Below are 21002 nucleotides of genomic sequence, written 5' to 3'. Positions count from 1 at the left end.
GCTCTTGGTATTGACATATGTATAGCTGACTTTAAAAACTATTGCAGTTTAGCAATAACTCACATAGTTATTTCATCATATAGTATCCATAGGCTAAGTCCTTGTGAGGGCTTTATAGGATTAAATCAATCCAGGCTTGGCTTTTGTTCTTCTGTACCCCAGGTGATTTTCTGTGTCTTGCCAAATTCACTGTGATAAACATGTGCACTCGGCTGTTACCAGAGTTATGTGGAAGCCCCTTAGATCCCTTGGACTAACTCTTTTCTTTTACTATAGACCGTGCTGGATGGGACTTGTGGAAGTTATAGTGTGGAACACAGGGTGGAAGGGCAAAGGTTACTTATCTCTTGGCTAAACATCTTCATGGTTTGGGCTGGCTTTGCAGTCTTCAGAGCTGAAATGGCTGCAAAGCCAAATCATCTCCCTTTTATATCTTTTGTCCAGTGGATGGTCATCATCGTAGTTATTCTGTCTTCACGATGATATCCAGCAATTGGAAACACATGAAGAGAAGGAAGAGGAACCTTGCAGCCATTTCAGCACTGAAGACTGCAAAGATAGTCCAACAATGACAATTTCTAAACCAAGGCGGTGGGGTGGGTTTTTTTGGCTCTCCATATATTTTGACCTACAATCCCATCAGGTTAAAAAGAACCCCAAACTAATTATTTGTCATTCCTCAACCACTGTCATTTCATTAGGTTGGTGCTAGAGAACCACTCACGGAAAGGCCCTCCCCCATATCTCCTGAATGAGGTAGGGTCAGGATCCTTGTGTTGAAAGGTGGCATCATCTGGACAAAGGAAGAAGCAAAAAGCTCCTCCTTCATCAGCTTCCTTCTGGGAATACTTCTTAAGATCCAGTCCATTGTGTCTCATCGATGAGATGACATAATTAAAATTGGAATTAGAGTACTATGAGAAGTGAGACTAATGATGACTAATTCAAGCAAACTCTAGTTGGAATGAAACAACAAAGATCTGATAATATATAGCATCCACAAAATGCCTTCCATATAACACCATATATTTATATTAAAGTGAGCAAGTCTCAGTCATCCCCTGAAAAAGTGGTAGTGTAATTTAGGGCTAGGGAGCATGTGACTTTCCGTGTGTTGCCAGATTACATCTCCCATAATTTCTAACCAGCATAGACAGTGGTGATGCATGATGGAGTTTGCAGTACAACAATATAGAGAGGGGCATTTGTTCCTTATCCCGGGTCTAATTACTTGAGCTACTAGAAGGCAAGGTTACATGATAAAGAGGCACAAGAGCAAGTGTGCAGCATGTATTTCTGCTTCCAGTGAAGAGCTCCAGTAAACCAACTAGCAAATGGAGGAGACCTATCAGCCAGTGATGTCAGCCCATGCCAAAATTTTGGGGCGGGGAATGCCTAAAGGCACAACCTCCTTTTTATACATACACTTTTTGATGTTACAATCTAGGTGTTTAGTATGAAAATATGATGCGCTTTAAACTCATCTCGGATTGTGGAGAGAATTTTATAGCTCTTCAGATATGGTTATACTGCAACTCCCAGCAGCTCTATTTTGTGTTGGGGAATGTTGGCAGTTGCAGTTCAACAACATTCAGAGGCTGCATGTTTCCAGTCTGTTTTATATACCCTTTAACCATTTCCTTGTCATCTACCTTTATAGAAATTCCATTCTCCAAGCCTATCCAGTGCACTGATGAACAAGCAGATGAGGTGTGCAGTCCTTGGGTTAAAAGGGGCATAAACAGAGAAGTTCCACACTTCACAGCCATCACAGCAAGAGAAACAGGCCAAGATGAAGAGGAAAACTCGGTTGAGTCCCTCTCGAAACTGAATGTGAAATTCCCACCTACAGACAGTGACACCACTTTCTTAGAGAGTACCACAGAAAGTCAGCCAATCCCGTACAGTCCAGGGACTGAAGCCTTACTTCAGGATCAGCAATTTAATAGTGACCTTGAAGACCAGGATGTGAGCTACAGTGAGGTGAAATGTAACTTGTTTGAGGAGCATGGCACTCATCCAGTTACTTCAGCTGTGCATAGTCCAGCAGCTACCAGCGTAGCCAAAGCCTCAGGCCAGACAAACACACATGTCCAGGCTCCCTTAGACAAGACCCTGGGTTTTAAAGCACCTTTCTTATACAACTATGGAACCACTGTCTTCCCAAAACAAGATGACTCTGAAATACACTTTCCTGCCTTAGAAGGAAATGAAGTAACAGCTGGGTCACCTCAACAGGTATCACTGTTTTGTACATCATTATTCTGTAAGCTACAAAGCTAAGCATGTTATAGAAGTTGTTTAACCTAGCTAGTAAACACCAAGTATAAAACACACCACTTAACTTATTATATGCAGCCCAATTCAAAACTTTTGCATTAGTCCAAATGCCTAAGATTCTCTCTCTCTCGCTCTCTCTCTCTCTTTTCTCTCTGTATTTATACCCTGCCTTTTCCCCAAACCTGAGGCTCACTGCTGTTTTACAATTTTGTTGCAAGCTGGTTTTCTTGCAATTTTATATGAAGGTATCTGAGGATACACAGTCCTTTGCAGCTTATTTGTATATGATTTTGGCTTCCATTGAAATCTCTGTCCAGCAAATGTAGGTTTCCATGTTCTGTGTTGTTTGGGCAGCTCTGTGTGTAGAGAGTAGACTTTGCTGAAATTACAATTCATTTATTTCTTTTTGTTACTTTCTTTTCTGCCCTTCCACTGTAAGATTCGGGTAGGCTGTATGGATCTCTTCTCCCATTCTATAGATCAGTGGTATAGAGCACATACATTGTGTGTACAGTGGCACAGTTTTCGGCCATGGCCTCTCCAATTAAAAGCAGGTGATGGGAAAGTTGTTTCTCTGCTTAAGACCCTCGAGAACTACTGCCATTCAGAATGGGCATAAATGAGCTAGATGAACAAGGCAGCTTTGTACTTTACTAATCCTGTGAGACAGGGCGAGTTTCATGACTGTGTAGAGATTTGAATTTTGGTTGCGTCAAGCTTAATCTAATTGTCTAATCACAATAGTTACTGTCTCTGTAGCATACTGTCAGGGTCCAAAGCTGCCTTTAACTTTAACTTAAGAACCCATGACATATAAAATCAATACATACTGATGGCAGTTTCATTCCAGACATATTTTAGTTTGAATTTAATCTTCCCATGTTGGTACTTCTGTTAAGAGATAAGTCTTTATGGCTTCCATCTGATTAAGTGTGTGCTATATATGGATTTCAAATTGCTTAAATCCAGTTAATAATTTCACTTATGAATCATATTAAACTGAAGAAAAGGTGGTCTAATATTTTGTACAGCTATGGAATGAAGTAATACATTTTAATCTAATAACTGACAGTATTAAAATACATAATCTTACATTTCTAAAACATCAATTATTTCTGTAAATAGACTGTTTTAGGAACTTGTCAGTGATCTTCAACAAATTCGCAGTGGTATTCCTGTCATTTAAAATGACTAACCCTGCTGAAAACAAATGAATTAATGCATGACTTTTAAAAGTCGGTTGAATGTAATCATGGAGTACCGGCACTGTTGTTATGTGTCATGGCTCCTTTTCTACAAATCACAAAAGATATATACAGTACGCTTTCCCCTTTTTCTGCCATTTCACAAATTGACAGTTAATTTTAAGCTCATTTGCTCAAATTCTTGTTTGCCTTCATTCAGTTTTATTCCGAAATAACCATAATGAGCTCCACATTAGTAATGCACAATTGATTATTTATTTTGTGCCAAATCTGGCTTGTTTTTGTACTAGGCTTTAGTTTTTTGCATTGAATTATTTGATGACTAACCAGTTTTTGTTTTGCATCCCATCAAATTCTGAATTGGGTTGGATCAAAACAAATTAAACTATTTCTTCTATTACTACTAAGATTCCTGTGGTGTTGTAAAGCATCTACTCTATTACTTGTTACTTTCCCTTTTCTCCAATATGTCTCCTGCTTGTTCTTTTAACTAGTCTGTGTATTCATTTCTCAATAGATGGCACCCTGCATTGTATATTAAAGCATGTGAAACAGCTGATATGTGATTGCAGGTTGATAGAGGAATATGCAGCTTAAAAAGTACAGGAAAATTGGTGTTGAACTGCCACAGCGTTCGAGGCATGAAGCTAGAAGATTTTATATGTTTGAAATAAATCATAAAAAGTATAGGGTACATATTCTGAAATGTGAATGGCCAGTACTATAATTCAGTGGCAGCCAGGAAATCTTGATATTTTAAGTGTTTACGTTTGGAAAGAAAACTGGCAACAGAAAATAGTTCCAATATTTGTTAGTTGTATCCAGGAAGGAATGGAGAACATAAGGCCTCTGATTAAAATTGTGCATCTTATCCAGAAACTTCAGCAGAAGAAGCCAATGTGATTTTAGAAGCCATTAAATGTACTACTGCATGTATTTGCTTAAATATTTTGTTACCTTCATCATGATTTCTAAATGTATTCATACCCCTTTCATGTATGAAGACTGAGAGTTATTTTAATGGATTGAGACCTCAGTACTTCAAGTCCAGCTAATGAAAAAAGAAGGGGGATAGTTTAATTCTTTTGATGCATCCGTAGTCTTTTAATAGCAGTACGGAAAATGCAAAAAGTCCATTTGCTATAAATAAAGGTTCCCTGGGGCATTTTAAAAAGGAACTGGTCCTGTTACTGAGAGAAGCAGAATGAATGTGCCAGCCAAAGCTTCCACTGATATTTATGTGTCCTTATGAACTGTAGGATCTGATCTTGAGATGCAGTCAGTAAGACAGCAGAGGAGTGGATGACTTCACTCCCAGTAGCTGCCACACAAGGCAATTGAACATGACTTGAGGAAATTCACCACCTACCTGCATGGTATAAGTGACCAATGTGAAGACATGTTTTAAGATGCTTGAGTCTGTAGACAAAGGATACACTGTGGGTCTTGTCCTCATAATGCTGACTTGTATGCCAGATGTATCATCTTCTCCCCAACTATCACTTCCTTCATTAGAGAAGGATATTCTTTCAAGTGTTTACTACATGTCTTAACAAACAAAGATGAGAAGCAACTTAAATGTAGTGTAATTGGCATCTATTAAGTTATTAGCCCTGTGACTCTCAGCTGATTTAATAAACTTGGCTCTTCCTTGTAGACACTAAATAGAAAAAGGTGATTGTAATTTTACAAACACCTGGACTGAAAATGTTCCACTGCAAATGGGAATCGAGAATGAGAATGAAAATGTGGACTGAACTGAAGGGTTATGACTTTGAGGCATCTTTGTGTTCTGTGTTATCCAGGGATCTGGGTCAGAAAGCACAGCTATTCATAGTGAGAAAAGCAAATATATGAAGAGAACATATGTATCCTTGTAAAATGAATGCACGTAACACCCATTCACCAAAACACATCAGCATCTGCATGAATCTCTTCCTATTTGGAATCGTATTTGCTTATACTGATTGATCTTTTAGGGTTCTAACACTCTTTTTACACCACCAGGCCCCAGCATTTGGCTGACAATTGAAAATTGTGCCAACATTTTTTTAAAAAAAGGAAAGGAAAAGTGAGATAATAAGTAGGGCTGCGTGCATCAACTACAGTATTACTTTAGCAGTTGGCAAGAGTATATGTTAATAAATGAGCTGCATGTTAAGGATATACTTGTTTGTTTTTGAGACTTCCAATGTGCTACCGAAATAGAAAATACTAAAGATGGCCTTTCCTTTTAAGAATGAGTTGTAGCTTTTCTTGGTTAGGTTGCGAGCTATTTTATGTTTCCTTCAATATCTCAAAAGAAGGTCTTAACACTGAAGTTGTGGTAGTATGAAATTTTATTTAATGCTTAGTCAGTTAAAAGCAGATAATGAATTGGTTGAAATCACTAATAATAACAAAAACCTTGCACATATATGTGATTCCACCCAGTAAAAAGCACAGCTGCCAGCAGAGATTTAAAATAAAAGCCAGTGTGACAGCTTATATCTGTCTAAATAAATCCTGAATAGATGCTGATGCCTACTCAGAAATAAAATCCATTGAGTCCGGTGTAACCTCTTGATAAGTGAGAGAACAGTTTGATTCCAGATTAAAATTCAGTGAGTAAAAAAAAATTAAGAACAAGTCCCTCTGGCTAGTGCATGCTTAAATCAAGTAAGTATAGCAAGAATGGTACAAATATTACAGCCTCATATTATTGTTATTAAAACTGCCACTTTAAATCAAGACCGACTTGCAAATAAGTAATTAAAAGTACACTTCCATAGTGATATTTAAAATATGCATCAGTGCCTAGACACATTTCCAAAGCAATTTACACCAACAAAAGGTAGACTGTTTCTTAGAACTTGGATGTAATTACATCTAATTAGCCTGCAAGTGTTCTGCAAGGATTGATGACTGACCACAGCAAAATATCCATGGTCCAAAATCTACTAAAGCCTTTTGATAAATATTAACTGTTGTTTAGACAGGGGTTTGACTCCTAAAGCATCTGTGTCCCACCTCTTTTAAATGAGTAGCTGTATATCAGAGGTTTTTAGGCTTTGAAACATATGAATGGCTTGTAATGAAATGCTTACAGGTACCTATCAAAAAATCTTCTGAACACAGTTTTCTTTATCTAGCTTCAAATCTTCTTTGCTCACTTACTTCTTAACTTATTACTTAAATACTTATCCTGAGATAAAGTGGTCACATAAACTAAAGCAACTGTAAAAATATGTTGCTTGCCTTCCATCCTTTTCTCTTCTTTCCAGATTTGATTTGTCACTGTTCTAGCATCATACAAAATATACACGTACTTAACTTTTTTTAACCAAGGGACAAAATCTTCAGAAAATTGAGCAAATACTTGCCCATGAAAACATTTGCTTGGACGAAATGAGAATTGCAACAAAAGAATAAGTAATAACCTCATTACTAGTACAGTAAGAAATAACAAGAAATTATCCTGGAAGATAACCGGAACATGGATGTACATATAACCCCCAAATTATAGCTTGTGTCTCTTCAGCTGTGTTCATCAAATACTGAGTTTATTAATTTAACAAATCTTATCTACTCTGACAACATCAATTTAAAAAAACAAAACACAGGGGTGCCATTTGAATCAGAATTCTTATGTACTATTAGTACCAGTGCTTTAACATACTGTGAAATAGCAAGTATAGCACATACATTTGCTGTGCTGAATTAATACCAAGAAATGCCTCAGTTGGTAAATTAAACATTTTTAGAATGCAAATGTTTTATGGCCTAAATTCAGTTGCTAGTCTCAACTAGGATAGACCCATGAATGAATGGAATTTCCATAAGTGTTCAAAGTTATCAAGTTTTCATTAATTTGGTGACTCTGTGCTAACTGAGACTTGACAAGCAAATTCAGCCATATATGTTCAAATTTTGGGGACTTCATATAAAAAGCAAAACTTTTAGTTTTAGCAAAGCTTCATCTATAGATGAAAACATCCAGGGGTAGGCCACAGAGCAAATCAAGTAACATCAAAAATACACCAAACAGTGTTACTTTTATTGACCACGATGCACAATATACATGTTGCAAGCTTTAGAAGCTCCATTGGCTTCTTCACCAGGCAAAGTGTTAAAAACCATACAGGAGAAAAAAGTTGAAGATGTTAGTCATAGGCCTGCATTTTGCTGTTTCTGTTCGCAGTTCTGATGGTATAGAGGGGTATTACTTATAGGTTTGCACTTCCTCCTCCTGGCCATGTGATTGCAGGGTCCTGGAAATTTAACATCCATTTGCAACACAAAAAGGATACTTATTATTATTACTTATTATTGTTACACTTTATATAGTGCTGTAGATTTACACAATGTAATAGATAAAAATAGATAAAAATAAGCCTGATTATGGTGTACATTTTACAAAATAATAAAGTAATACATATTAATACAAAGAAGGCAACAGATTAAAAACATCAAATAATAATCTTGCAATGCCTGGGAACGCTTCCCTGAACAGTAGTCTTTAGCTCAGCTTTGAAGCTGGTTAAAGAAGTGATAATTGCATGTACAGTGCTGTGTAAATTTACAGCGCTTCATAAATAAAGGTTAATAATAATAATAATAATAATAATAATAATAATAATAATAAATAACCCATGCTCAAGGGGGAAAGAGGTTCCAGGAATGAGGGGCAGCAAGTGAAAAGGGATGAATCTGGGATGGAGCAGTAAAAATCCTAGGCTGAGACAGCAGACCTTGACTTTGAAGTCACTGTATTTTGTTATTAATTTATTTTATAGTAATTATATACCGCCCTACTGTCAATACACTTGGGACAGTTTACAAACAGGATGTTTGGATATCTATACTGTATTTGCTATACAACTGCCAAAGCAAAAACACCCTCTAGCCAATGAAAAAAACCCAGCATTTACTTTATACAAAGTACTGACTTTTCTTTCCACGTCTTACAGCCACTCTGGAAACCATATCACAGTGAAGACAGTGACTTATTGACATTTGCTTCTGCAAACCCAGAACTTGATCAGCCTGAAATATGTGAATTTTGTCAGAAAGTTTTCCCACCATCTCTTACATCCAGGGAGGATTTTTTGAGGCATCTGAATTCACACTTCAACTGAAGTCTTAGTGTCACTGGAGCACAGATAAGTTTTATTTAAATTGAAACTTTGTAGTTACTGTACTGGAATTCAGTACATATAGTCATAGTATCAGAACGGAAGGCTACATTTAGAACAGAATTGATACAGATCCATATGCCACACTGTTAGTATGATTAAAGCCAATTTTCAAGGCATAAAAGGAAACAATGTGGCAGCTCTACTCCTAGCTACATGTTCTCTTCAAAAGCTTGGTTCGGGTCAAAGAAACTGAAGATTGTGACCATATTATATGAAAAGAAGAACTGTGTGAACTCTTGATTCAAGTATGGAGTTGGTAATGCTAGAACTATTGTGCCTTTGTGTTTCTAAAGGACTTTTTATTCCCTAGGATGCCTTTGAACATTTTTTTACACTTTTTAAGCCTTTCATTGTAACATGATGTCATTAATTATTTGTGTTGGAACAAGTCCTATTTATTTTAGTGTGCAGCTCCAAGTGCATACAGACATGGTATAGGCCACAGATTAAGCACTTAACTGGATATTTGGGGGTTTGGTTACTCCAAGGAGTATTTAGAAATAGCAGTAGAATACCAGGAGCACATCCACAATGGCTACTGGTAACAGATAACCTGAAACTACACGTAAATGTGTTTAAATGCATGTGCATGAAATGTGCTTTACCTACAATGAGTGCTTTACCCATGGCCCATGTAACCTAGGAGCAGTCAGGAACAGAGTAAAGCATTATCTGGAGCGGAGCTTTGTAATTTTGCCTACTCTGGGTTCAGCATTAGTGTGTGTGTGTTTGTACCTTCAAGTCACTTGTTGACTTACTGCAACCTCATGAATTTCATAGGGTCTTCTTAGGAATACTCAGAGGTGGTTTTGCCTCAGTTATTATTTATGCAAGTGATATTGCTTAAATAATTTTATTACCATAATAAAAGTAGTATTCGGAATGTGGATTCCGAAAACTAAAATCTAAATGCTGTTGTTCAAGGCCAGTGTGAAATATTCATATTGAACTGTGGCGTTGTGCTCACTCTCTAATTATTGAATTTGCACCATCACTGTATATGTTCGATTTCCTCTTTTCTGCTCTCCCACTTTCCCCCTCCCACAAAAAGCCCAGTTATCAGGAGAAGAGGGCACACAGACAATATGAACCCTGCTCTGTAATTTGTGTACTGCTGTTCATAGAATCATAGAATTATAGAGCTGGAAGAGACCACAAGGGCCATCCAGTCCAACCCCCTGCCATGCAGGAAATCCAAATCAAAGCACCCCTGACAGATGGCCGTCCAGCCTCTGTTTAAAGACCTCCAGGAAAGGAGACTCCACTACACTCCAAGGAAGTAGTGTGTTCCACTGTCAAATAGCCTTTAATGTCAGGAAGTTCCTCCTAATGTTGAGGTGGAATCTCTGTTCCTGGAGCTTGCATCCTTTGTTCTGGCTCCTGTTCTCTGAAGCAGTAGAGAACAAGCTTGATCCATCCTCAATATGACATCCCTTCAAGTATTTAAACAGGGCTGTCATATCACCTCTTAACTGTCCCTTCTCCAGGCTAAACATCCCCAGCTCCCTAAGTCATTCCTCATAGAGGCATTTGTCAGGCTACACTGTTGAATCCATAGAGCTCTGTGACCTTTGGTTCATTCTCTTAGGTTTGAGGAACAAGGCAATCTGTGCACAGAGAATCTGTTTCTGGATTGCTCGCCCTTAGACAGGGGGCTTTCCATCATCCATCATATTTAATAAATATCCTGCTGAGTATCAGTAGAGAATAGTAGCATTGCTATTCAATAAACATAATTATGAGGAAAGGCCATAGGTCAGTGGCAGAGCTCATGCTTTGCCCACCAAAAATTCACTCCCTGCTGGAGAGCCACTGCAAGCCAGTGTAAACCAACCAAGGTGGACCAGTAGCATGACTCCTATACTTGCTCTCCAACAGAAAGAAACCAGCTGCTCTGTTGTTTCCAACACCTCTAGTGTTCCAGTAAGTTCACTTGACCTCATCCAACCCATATCTTTACCCATTCCCAATCACCATCCCTTCAGCTTTGTCATATGCAGAGAAGCCTGGAAGCCTGTGATAAAGACAGTCCCTGTCAGCCAGACAAGAAGGAATTGTTACAGTTCTGGACTGGTAAACAGGAAAAGAACATGAGGAAAAGAACAATCTCCAGACTGCTACTGAACAATCTTCAGTAGCAGTAGTTGTAGGCTACTGCGGAAGAAGCTTAGTGGTCAAGCACTTGCTGCTTTGCATCCAGGAAGTCAAAGGTTCATTTTCCAGCAAGCAACAAGAAAATCACCTGCCTGAAACATCACAAGTGCTGGCTAGATTTGACCATTCATCAGGTTCATAATAAGAACATTAGTTAGTTATGAGGAACAACTGGTGGCTCTTGATACAGACCATGTACATAAAAAGATACAAGGAACAAGTGCAGGAGGTCTGGTATGGACGTCTTAGATTTTCAGGAATACACAAGCATTTAGTTTTATTGGGGTTTGGGGGTATGGTTTTATACATATATAACTATTTTTTTATGTTTTCAAAAAACAGCATAGTTGAAGTATATTGTCAATGTTAAAGGGTTTTACAGCCTTTCCTCTTTTCCTGGGACGCCAGACTGTAGTACTCTTTAAAGACAATGATAATTTTTGCAACATGCATAATCTTGGTATTTCATTCCAGATGTAATAATTGTACAGTAATGAGTTTTAATTAATTGTCTCTATGTGCTGTTAATTTCTTCACTTTCTCAAAATGTCTTCTATTACATGAAATGCCCATTTTACAAGTCACAAAGGGCAGTAGGGGGGGATGTCTTGCATAATCTTTAACTCATTTGGCGAAACAAATGTCTCTCTACAACTTTGGTTGCAACCTCTCATCTGCTTTGACAAGTTGTTAACTGCCTTTCCACTAAAATAAATGGTACTGTGCAGGGTTTTGTCTCTAGTGTGACCTACAATGTGTGTTTTGTTTTACTGTAATGAAACCACTAAGCCAAAACTTTTATGAATGCATGTATGGCATAACAGGGTTTGGGATACCAATTTACGCTTACTTGCAAATGATGCTCTTGAGGAAATGCTTTTAAAAGAGAAGGAACTGTGTTTCTTAAAAGTGGTCTCGGATCCTGTATTTCTTAAATGGTATGATAGCAATATAATAAAGAATATGCTTTTTTAAAAAAATGTATTTTGCATTATCTGACTTTCCTCTTCATACATTCAGTCATCAAATTTTCCTCAGGCAAGCCCATGCCATCCTCGTTAATAAAAAAAAGTCAGGGCCTCTCTGGCAATAGAAATATGCCAGAATAGTATTAGCATCTTTGGTGGGAACAAACAGGTTTGCAAAAGATTATTGTTGTTGTTGTTGTTGTTGTTTAAACTCCACACAAAGAAAGCACAAAAAGAGAGCACACACACTCAAAATTTCTACTGTAATTTTTTTTAATTATCTTGTTAGCCGCCTTGCGCCCCTTTCTAAGAGAAAGGCGGCATAAAAATTAAATAAATAAATGTCTCGGTGCGGTAAGGTGGCAGCCTGAGCCAGCTGATATATCAAGAATTATGAAATGACAGCATATTATTGATTATTTAGTTCATTGTTGGTGGTTTATTGCCAGGAAGGGAGAGAACTTGTGGTATTTTCATCTCCAGATGCCAAAATAATTAGACTTAGCTAAGATGCGTCTTGATTTGGGGGTGGAAAAATGTACTGCGTTGCTTTCCTTGATGAAGCAAAAGTTGGGCCAACCCTCCTTATAGTGTTGCATGAGGGCACAACTGACTGAAACTCTAAGGAGAAATTCCCCTGCTTCCTAGTGAGGGTTGCATTTATGTTGCTGGCCCCACTTGTCCACTACCAGAAATAAACCCTTTGTCAGGAGACCATGCAAAATAGCAGCCTTTTGTTTTTATTTTGAGTTAGTTGGTTGGTTTTTTAAAAAATTGAACCTCACCAGTGTAATATAGTGGTTTGAGTGTTGCACTAGGACTCTGGAGTTGCTGTTTTTGTGTGCCTTTGAGTCATTTCTGACTTAAGGTGATCCCAAGGTGAACCTATCATGGGGTTTTCTTCAGAAGAAAATCTTGTCTAGAAAACCCAATGATAGCTTAACCATGGAGTCACCATTAGTTGGAAATGACTTGAAGGCACACAACAACAACAACTCCAGCATCCTAATCCAGCACTTAAAATACTAAGTAAGCCATGCTGGCAAGGTTCATTATTTTAAAAACAACCAATCCAAATTAAAAGCACACGACAACAACATCTCCTTGTAGAACTGGGTGTAATGGATACAGGAGAGGTGTTGGGACACACAAATGGACTCCCCTAGCAACTTCCGGGCCAGTACAAGTTTCTGGGAAGGGGATGAAGAAATCTGCCAGTGGGGACATTTGAGAGAGAGAGAAAGAGAGAGAGAGAGATTCCTCCTTACAAACATAAAACATAACATTCATCTTACATCACTCTTAAATGATCTCTCCCAACTCTACTTCCTCCTGGTTTTCCATTAACTTTTAAGAAATATAATAAATTGTTATTCCTTGTAATTCCTTATAAATCTACCTCTTCTTCGTATCATTGTGTGCCTATACCATTTCTAATTATTGAATTTCATCACTCCTTAATTTCTATACAACAATAGTTACTCAGTAAATCTAAATAAGAAAAACAGTAAGGTAATATCATATGGTAAGAAGTTCCAGTTTCATTTAATCATTATAAATCCATCTTATACCTCTCTTCTATTTCCCATTTGTCCTGCTAAGTCCTCTACAATCAAATATTTCCATTTTCCCTTCCAATATTTCGCTAAAGGAAGCCAGTCTTTTTCTACTGTTTTCAGAGATTTGTCATTTAATAGACAGGTAAATTTATCAAGCTCTAGCATATCAATAAGCCTAATTAACCATTCCTCTATCCTTGGGAGCATCTTTTTCTTTCCAGTGTTATTTTTAAAAGTAGCAGTAGAAAGGGAGTCAGTGCAATGGTGTGGTTTGAGCATTGGGACTCTGGAGACCAAGGTTCAAATTCTGGCTGGGCCATGTATACGACCCTGGGCAAGTCACACTCTCTCAGCCTCAGAGGATGGCCATGGCAACCTTCCCTCTGAAGAAACATGACAAGAAAACCCCATGATAGGTCCCCCATAGGGTTGCCATAACTTGGGAACACCTTAGGGAGCCCTGGTGGCACAGTGGTTAAATGCCAGTACTGCCACCACAAGGTTGTGAATTAGATCCCAGGCAGGGCTCCAAGGTCCACTCAGCCTTCCATCCTTTCATAGGTCAGTAAAATGAGTACCCAGCTTGTTGGGGTCAATTGGTGTACACATTGTAAACTACTATTAAGCAGTATAGAAATGTAAATACTATTGCTATTGAAGGCGCACAACAACAACAAAGGGGTAGAAAGCAAAAGAACCTGATGTTTGTGGGAAAGAGCAAGAAAGATTTGGAGACATTTTTCTCCCATCTCATGTACAGTATGGGCCCTTATTGTTCTTGTTTATTTTATTCTCCTAAAAAAAAATTTACACTGTACTACTTCTACATATGCAACATATATAGTATGGGTGCTTATAGTGAGGGAATGCAAAGATATGGCCATGTTAGTCTGTAGAGTCAGTGTATAGAGAGATCTTGTGACACCTTAGAGACCAACTGAAAGAAAGAAGTTGGCAGCATGAGCTTTGGTAGACTTAGGGCCTGAACAGACAGGCCAAAATAAAGCTGCTTCAGATCACTTTGGAGTTATCCTGTTTAAATGACACACACATCTTAAGAGGCCAGAAGCTGTGCCAAAACTATGCTGTATTCCTTAGGACTGGAGCGTGGCTTTGGCGCAGCTTCCAGCCTCTTAGGACACATGCAGCATTTAAACAGCATACCTCCAAAGTGATCCGAAGCAGCTTTATTTTGGCCTGTCTGCTTGGGTCCTTTAAGTCTACTTCCTCAGGTGCATTTGGTGGAGTGGAAAGCCAGGGACAGATTTATATTGGTCCTAGGTGTGTGAGAATGTCAATTTGAATTCAAAATCCTTTTCTGTATGGCTTGCCACTTCATTTCCATACACAAATCATTTTGGATTTGAATTGACATCCTCACACACTGATATAGGTCTGTCCCTGGCTTTCCACTCCTCCAAATGCACCTGAGGGAGTAGACTTAAATCTACCAAAGCTCATGCTGCCAATGTGAAGCTGAAGGCTTTCACGGCTGGCATTGTGGGGTTTGGGGGCTAAGTGGCCAATATGTTCTGGAAGAGTTTATTCCTGACGTTTTGCCAAGCAGCTGTGGCTGCCAACTTCTCTTCTCTTTCTTTCTTTCTTTCTTTCTTTCTTTCTTTCTCTTATTAGTCTCAAAGGTGCTGTTTGTGAGGGAGGACTCTGGAGCTCTTTTTGGCCCCAAATTGGAGCCAAATTTCCCAAAGGAAAAAGGGTGTGTGTGTGTTGTGTCACTTGTGTGTGTGCCAAGGGCCCAAGGCAGCTGCAGCGACAACAACAACTCTGCTCAGTGGTGAGGAAAGACTTAGGGAGCTGCCAAGTGAGCTCCCCACAAGTGTGGCGATGCCACGCGTGGAAGCACCCCACAAACACACACACACCACCATTCCTTCCTCTCTCTTTTCCCTTCCCTCTTTCTTTCTCTTTCTTTCCCTCTCCCTCGCCAGCTGCTTGTCGCTCCCGTAATTAGACTGTCACTGCTTGTTAAGAGGAGCGAGGGAAACGCTCTCGGTGACAGATTCCGCTAGTTCATGGAGGGGGTGCGATGTTCGAAGGGAAATTTAAGCACATTAATTTGAGGTCTCAGCTCTGTCCTTTTCTGGAGGTTCCCTCTCTCCCTCGCAGTCTCTGTTTATTGCCACGCGCAGCTAGAGAGCCAAGGCCTTCCCAGCCCGCCAATAAGAGCTCGCTTAGATTAAATCAGCCACTTGACACCTATGGTTATTATTATTATTATTATTATTATTATTATTAATTATGTTGGTCATGTTTCTTAGCCACGAAAAGGGGCCGTCCCTCTGAAGAAAATGACAAAAATTGTTAGGGAAGAGAAAGGAGGAAAAAAGCGGGAATGGTGAGAGAAAATAATGGCTTTTTCCCCGACCTTAAGTGGCAGCCCTGCCCTTCGCCATTGGGCCCCCATGTACTCCTCCCCACATGCTTTTCACAATTTTCCTTTCCTTTCCTTCCTTTCCCCCCTTTTCTGGTAGTTCTCAGACTTCCCCATCACACACACACACACACACACACACATATATATATCCCTGGCGCGCTTTCCCCCCCTCAGTTTCCCTTTGCAGTTCCTAACAAGGGTTTGAAACGGAGGAGTGTCCTCCTCCACACAAAGGAGGACAAAACGTGAGGCGTGCGCAAGAAAAATATAGGGACATTACAAAAATAATAATCAAGTAAAAATAAAAACACTCCTGGGGAGGAAAAAAATGTCACGCTCAGAATGGAAGGCATTTTGGAATCCCTCCCGGACAGAAGGCTGAAATGGAGGACATGTCCTGGAAAAGGTCGCCTTTTGGGTTAAAACTCAGAAGAGGAGGAGACTCAGTCCTAATGGCAGCTGGTTTACAGCCAGCCCTCTCTCTCTATTCACAGAGTCTTTAGGCACGGATTAAAGCATTCACGGCTGAAAAGTATGCAATGCGTTAATATATATCTCAGCAACAACGACGGCCAATAGGAAATGGCAAAACCAACGTTTGCTTTTTGGAATATATAAAATTAAGGAAACCTTAATTTTGCCATTTCCTATTAGTGGTGGTGGTGGTGGTTGTGTGTCTTCTCAAGTCCTTTCCGACTTACGGCGACTCTAAGGCGAAACCTATCCTGGGTTTTTCTAGTTCAGGGCAGGTTTCCCATGACTTTCCCTTGAAGCTGAGAGAGTGTGACTTGCCCAAGATGGGTTTCATCATGGCCGAGCTGGAAACCCAACCCTGGTCTCCAACAGCCCAACACTCAAACAAACTACTATTTCGTGCCGGCTCTTGCCATTTTCTTTTGATGGGAAAGTGCCCATTTTCTATAAAAGGACACTGCAAATGGGAAAGTGCCCATTTGGGGGACACTGTATATAATGGGACTTGAGCATCCACGGATTTGGGTATCCACGGCTAAAGAAGAAAGGGGGAGAAGTCCTGCAAACAAACAGGAGCGATGATGACTATTATTATTATTGATTTAAAATAATTAATTTTTAATAAGAAAAAACAAAACCCTTGTGGGGGGAAAAAGCGTGCGCCGGTGGGGTGATGGGGGCTGGTTTGGTGGTAGAAAGAGAGAGCAGGCGAAGGAGCCGGGATGAGAGAGCGGGCGAGGAGGAGGAGGAGCAGGGGAGAGGGGAGGGAAGCAGCAGGCTGATTAGGAGGTGTCAAAACTGCCAGGAGCAAGGAGGTGATAGCAATCAGGGGTGAGAAGAGTGCGCCATTCGTGCGGGGCAGCTAATTATCCGTCTCATTTGAGGCAGCCGCGTTCGAGGCAGCCGCGTTCGCCTCCTGAACGGTGACAGATTGGCGCGGAGGAGAGGGAGGTGTTAAGACAATGGAGGAGCAGCAGAGAGAGAGAGAGAGAGGATGAGGATGGTGCTGGTGCTACTGCTGCATGCTAATCAGCCCGGGCCTCCTTCCACCTTCCCTCTCCTCCGCCAAGGAGCAAGCGCCTGGCAAGCAGCCTCCTTCTCACCTGGGGTGGCCAGGCGCTGCGCTCCTCCTCCTCCTCCTCCTCTGCTAGCAGGAGCCCTGCATTTCAACCTTCTCCCCAGAAGCGACCCCAACATGCCCTCCATTTCCAGCATGGCTAAGAAGCATGTCCTCGCCCCCAGGACACGCCTGCCACCCATTGAGTCCAGGCAGAAATCCCCAATGCCCTCCGTTTTGAGCATGGCTAAGAAGCCTATTGAGTCCAGGAGGAATTCCAACATGTCCTCCATTTTTAGTATGGCTAAGAAGCCCATGGAGTCCAGGAGGAATTCCAAAATGCCCTCCATTTTGCCATGGCTAAGAAGCCTATTGAGTAGCACCACTTCTGATGTTTCCCTTGGAGAAGTGTATCCCCTTGGCAGCCTCTTCTTCCCTGCAAATAGGGAAGATAGGATGGATCCTTCTAAAGTCCTTTTTTTCTTAGGAGCAGCAGAAGACAAGACTCGCACCCAGAACTCAGGGTGCATTTGTTTCTGGGAAGGGGAAAAGGCAGCAGAGGTGTTAGGCAATGGGCTGCTTGAGAACACAATACTGTTGAAAAGGTCATATTCCTTAGTTTCAGCACAATGGACAAATGAAAAGAATAATTTAAACAGGTTCAGTCAAGGGTTTATTGCTAGTCAAGTACAATTATAAACACTTGTCTTACTCAGAGATCTATAAGTATATTGCAAGCCAACAAAGCAGTTTAACTAAAATAAGTTCAGCAGATAAATACAGTATATGTAACACAAGCTGTAAATAAACCATATGAAATGAATGTACAGTATATTTCTATTAGGGTGTGTTTTAGCTTTTCTTTGGTAATGTCCAACATTTTTCTTGAATGCCCTTCATTTTAAGGCGCATTGTCCTCCTTTGTGGACATCTGGTCACCCCCGTCTTCACCTCAGCCTTTTTTACACACACCCCCCAAATCCAGGGTGCTATCCTGGCCCCTCCAAAGCCATTTCTGGGGAAACCCTCCTATTGCCTTTAATAATCCCAGCCGCTGCCACCACTACTATCCCTAATTACACAGAGGGAGGGAGGAGGGGGACTAGTGAGGCTTTAATGGCTGTGATCTCCTTTCCACAGGCCAATTAGGCCAGCTTTCAACTGGCTGGCACTCCAGTTAGGCACTTATTTATTTATTTTATTTCTTTAAACAGGCAGCATAAAGCAAGTTTCCTCTTGACATCAAAGCCACCCACCTCCCAAATTCCCCGGGCCTTAAAAAGACCAGTTTGGTGTCAAAAAGTCCTTTAAAAAAGAGGTGACCACATTTTAAAGATCCATACAGGAATCGGAGAAAGCCTTTCCTTTTTACATGGCTTTTGCTAAGCAGCTACAGTGGATTCAGTCCCACTTCCAAGTCCAATTGTTAAACCAGCAGCAGCTTTAAAGATTGGGTGGCAACTCATGTGGAAGCTGCTGCTCTCCCTTGTAAGCCCCGACTGTCCTAAAAATGCCCAGTTATTCCTGATGAATAAATTACCATGAATTATTCCTCTTCTGCTTTGCAGCCAGTAGCCACCCTTCAGTAAAAATATGCCAAGATCATAATTGGATACCCTAAAGGCACCAGATCACATCTGATCTTGGAAGCTATGCAGGATCATCTCTAGTTAGTACCTGGATGGGAGACAATGGTCCAAAACACACTGCAGAAACAATCCATCTTGAGACCACTTTAACTGCCCTGGATCAATGCTAGGGAATTCTGGAAACTGTAGTTTTGTGAGACATTTCGCCTTCTCTGTCAGAGAGCTGTGGTGCACAATAGACTACAGTTCCCAGGATTCCCTAGCACTGAGCCAGGGCAGTTAAAGAGGTCTCAAAATGGACTATTTATGCAGTGTGTTTTGGACCAATAAATACCAGGTGCTGTAAGCTATATTTCAGATGAAAGAGCTGGCAAAACCATCTCTGAGTCTTTCTGGCCTAAGAAAACCCTATGAAATTCATGGGGCCCTGTAAATTGTCAGGTGACTTGGGAGGCACACACACATGTGCACAACCATAATTATGTAACACCCTCAAAATATCAGGATTGCATCTACATTTGTGCTTATACCATTGGTCAAGTTATATGTGTGATTTTTTTTAACTTTCACATTAAGGTTAACAGTGGAATCCTATGCTTTCTTATTAGTGTGGAAGGGCATATAGGATGGTGGTGCAAGAGCCAACATATTGTCCCAGGATACAGATAGCAGAGCAGGGCTTATGTCCCACATCACCCTGCAGAACTGAAAAAGCAGCTGGTGGACAGAATATGAAATGTTTCTGCCAGATCCCAAAGGAAATAACTTGTTCAGAAGCATTGCCAGTCAAGTGATATCCCCCCTCAAACTCTCCATAGCAGCTGACTCATTTTCAGAAGCCCTTCATCACTGAACACTGTTGGTCTTTTGATTCCAATAGTAGCACCAAGAGTGGCGCTTGGAGTAATTGTGCTCCATCATCACCTGTTTGGAGTGTGTTTCTTTTAGGTAATAAGGTCTTTAGGTCTTTGTCTCCCCAGTGACTCAACCAGACCAGGCTCCCAGTTTGTCAATGTGGAAATCAGGCCTTAAATGTCAGAGGGTGTGACCTTCCCTCAGGGACGTAGCCAGAATTTTAGGAAGGGGGGGTCCAGACTAAGTGCCATCATTATAATAGGGCTTGGGCGCGGCGGCGCGGCGGCGCAGCAGCACACACCATTCATTTTTCTAATGGAAGGGGGGGGGTCCGGACCCCAAGAAACCCCCCCCCCCCTTGGCTATGTCCCTGCTTCCCTTAATCCTCCCTTCAACCCTAGTTCCCAGTGGAAGATTAAAATGCCTCCAATGCCCCTAGATGCCAAGGCTCCAACCCCCTTTTTTTCCTTTTGGCCAGAAAAGGGCAGTCTTGGGAGTGTGATGGAGTCAAGGGCCCAAAAGCCTTGGGGCCAGATATGAGCCAGGGCTACACTTAGCATACCTTAATTGATACTAATAGTATCAACTCTCTGTTATTGGATAACCAAAAGGTGAGATCCCGTAAACGAGAGGAAGGCATTTACAAGCTCAGAGTCATCACAAAGCTCCCAGAATAGAAAAGAAGAAAATAAATTTGCTTGAGGGGAGGCATAAACCTCCAGAACAACCTTATGAAGACAAAGCAACATGGACATGGGAGACTAACTGAAATTGCAGCACTTTGTTGCAGGTCTCACTTCCATTCTGATTTTCAGTGTGAAATGCTGAGTATGGGCCTGAACAGACAGGCCAAAATAAAGTGACTTCAGGTCACTTTGGAAGTGTGCTTTTAAAATGATGCATGCATCTTTGGCACGTGTATGTAACCCACCTTGATCACAGGAAAGGCGGGCTAGAAATAAATATTTTATTATTTATTATTATTATTATTATTATTATTATTATTATTATTATTATTATCTTAAGAGGCTGAAAGCTGTACCAAAGCCACATAGCTTTGGCATAGCTTCTGTCCTTTTAAGATGTGTGTGTCATTTAAACAGCATACCTCTAAAGTGACCAGAAGCACCTTTATTTTGGTCTGTCTGTTCGGGCCCTAAGTCAATGCCTGCAGTGACATTATTGTGCAGCCACAATGAAGCACGGCCAATGGTTGTTTTTGAGCTATGCCTGAAGTTCACGACTTGTGCAGCTCTGATTTGTAATCTCTAGAACTAGTGGGAAATCCATGA

At 40.5% G+C, this 21002-nt stretch overlaps 1 protein-coding gene across 7 annotated transcripts in view; it reads left to right on the top strand.

Moving 5' to 3' along the window:
* The window catches only part of TANK (TRAF family member associated NFKB activator), a 51024-nt gene extending 39248 nt beyond the window's left edge, over nt 1-11776 (top strand). For 6 of the 7 annotated variants that reach the window (XM_089519903.1, XM_089519901.1, XM_089519900.1 and 3 more), the window contains 2 exons: nt 1661-2238; nt 8435-11776. In XM_089519903.1, coding sequence (XP_089376029.1) covers nt 1661-2238; nt 8435-8602 — 746 coding nt within the window. In that variant the 3' untranslated portion in view covers nt 8603-11776. Of the gene's footprint in view, nt 1-1660; nt 2239-4744; nt 4856-8434 lie in introns of those variants that run through there. The other variant, XM_089519902.1, reaches the window with a different exon arrangement.
* The last annotated feature ends 9226 nt before the right edge of the window (nt 11777-21002 follow it).

Source organism: Sceloporus occidentalis, unplaced genomic scaffold, assembly GCF_023333645.1.
Source record: "Sceloporus occidentalis isolate IW3139 unplaced genomic scaffold, rSceOcc1.0.p SCAF_4, whole genome shotgun sequence".
NCBI lineage: Eukaryota > Metazoa > Chordata > Lepidosauria > Squamata > Phrynosomatidae > Sceloporus > Sceloporus occidentalis.
This window is presented reverse-complemented; position numbering and strand designations above follow the sequence as displayed.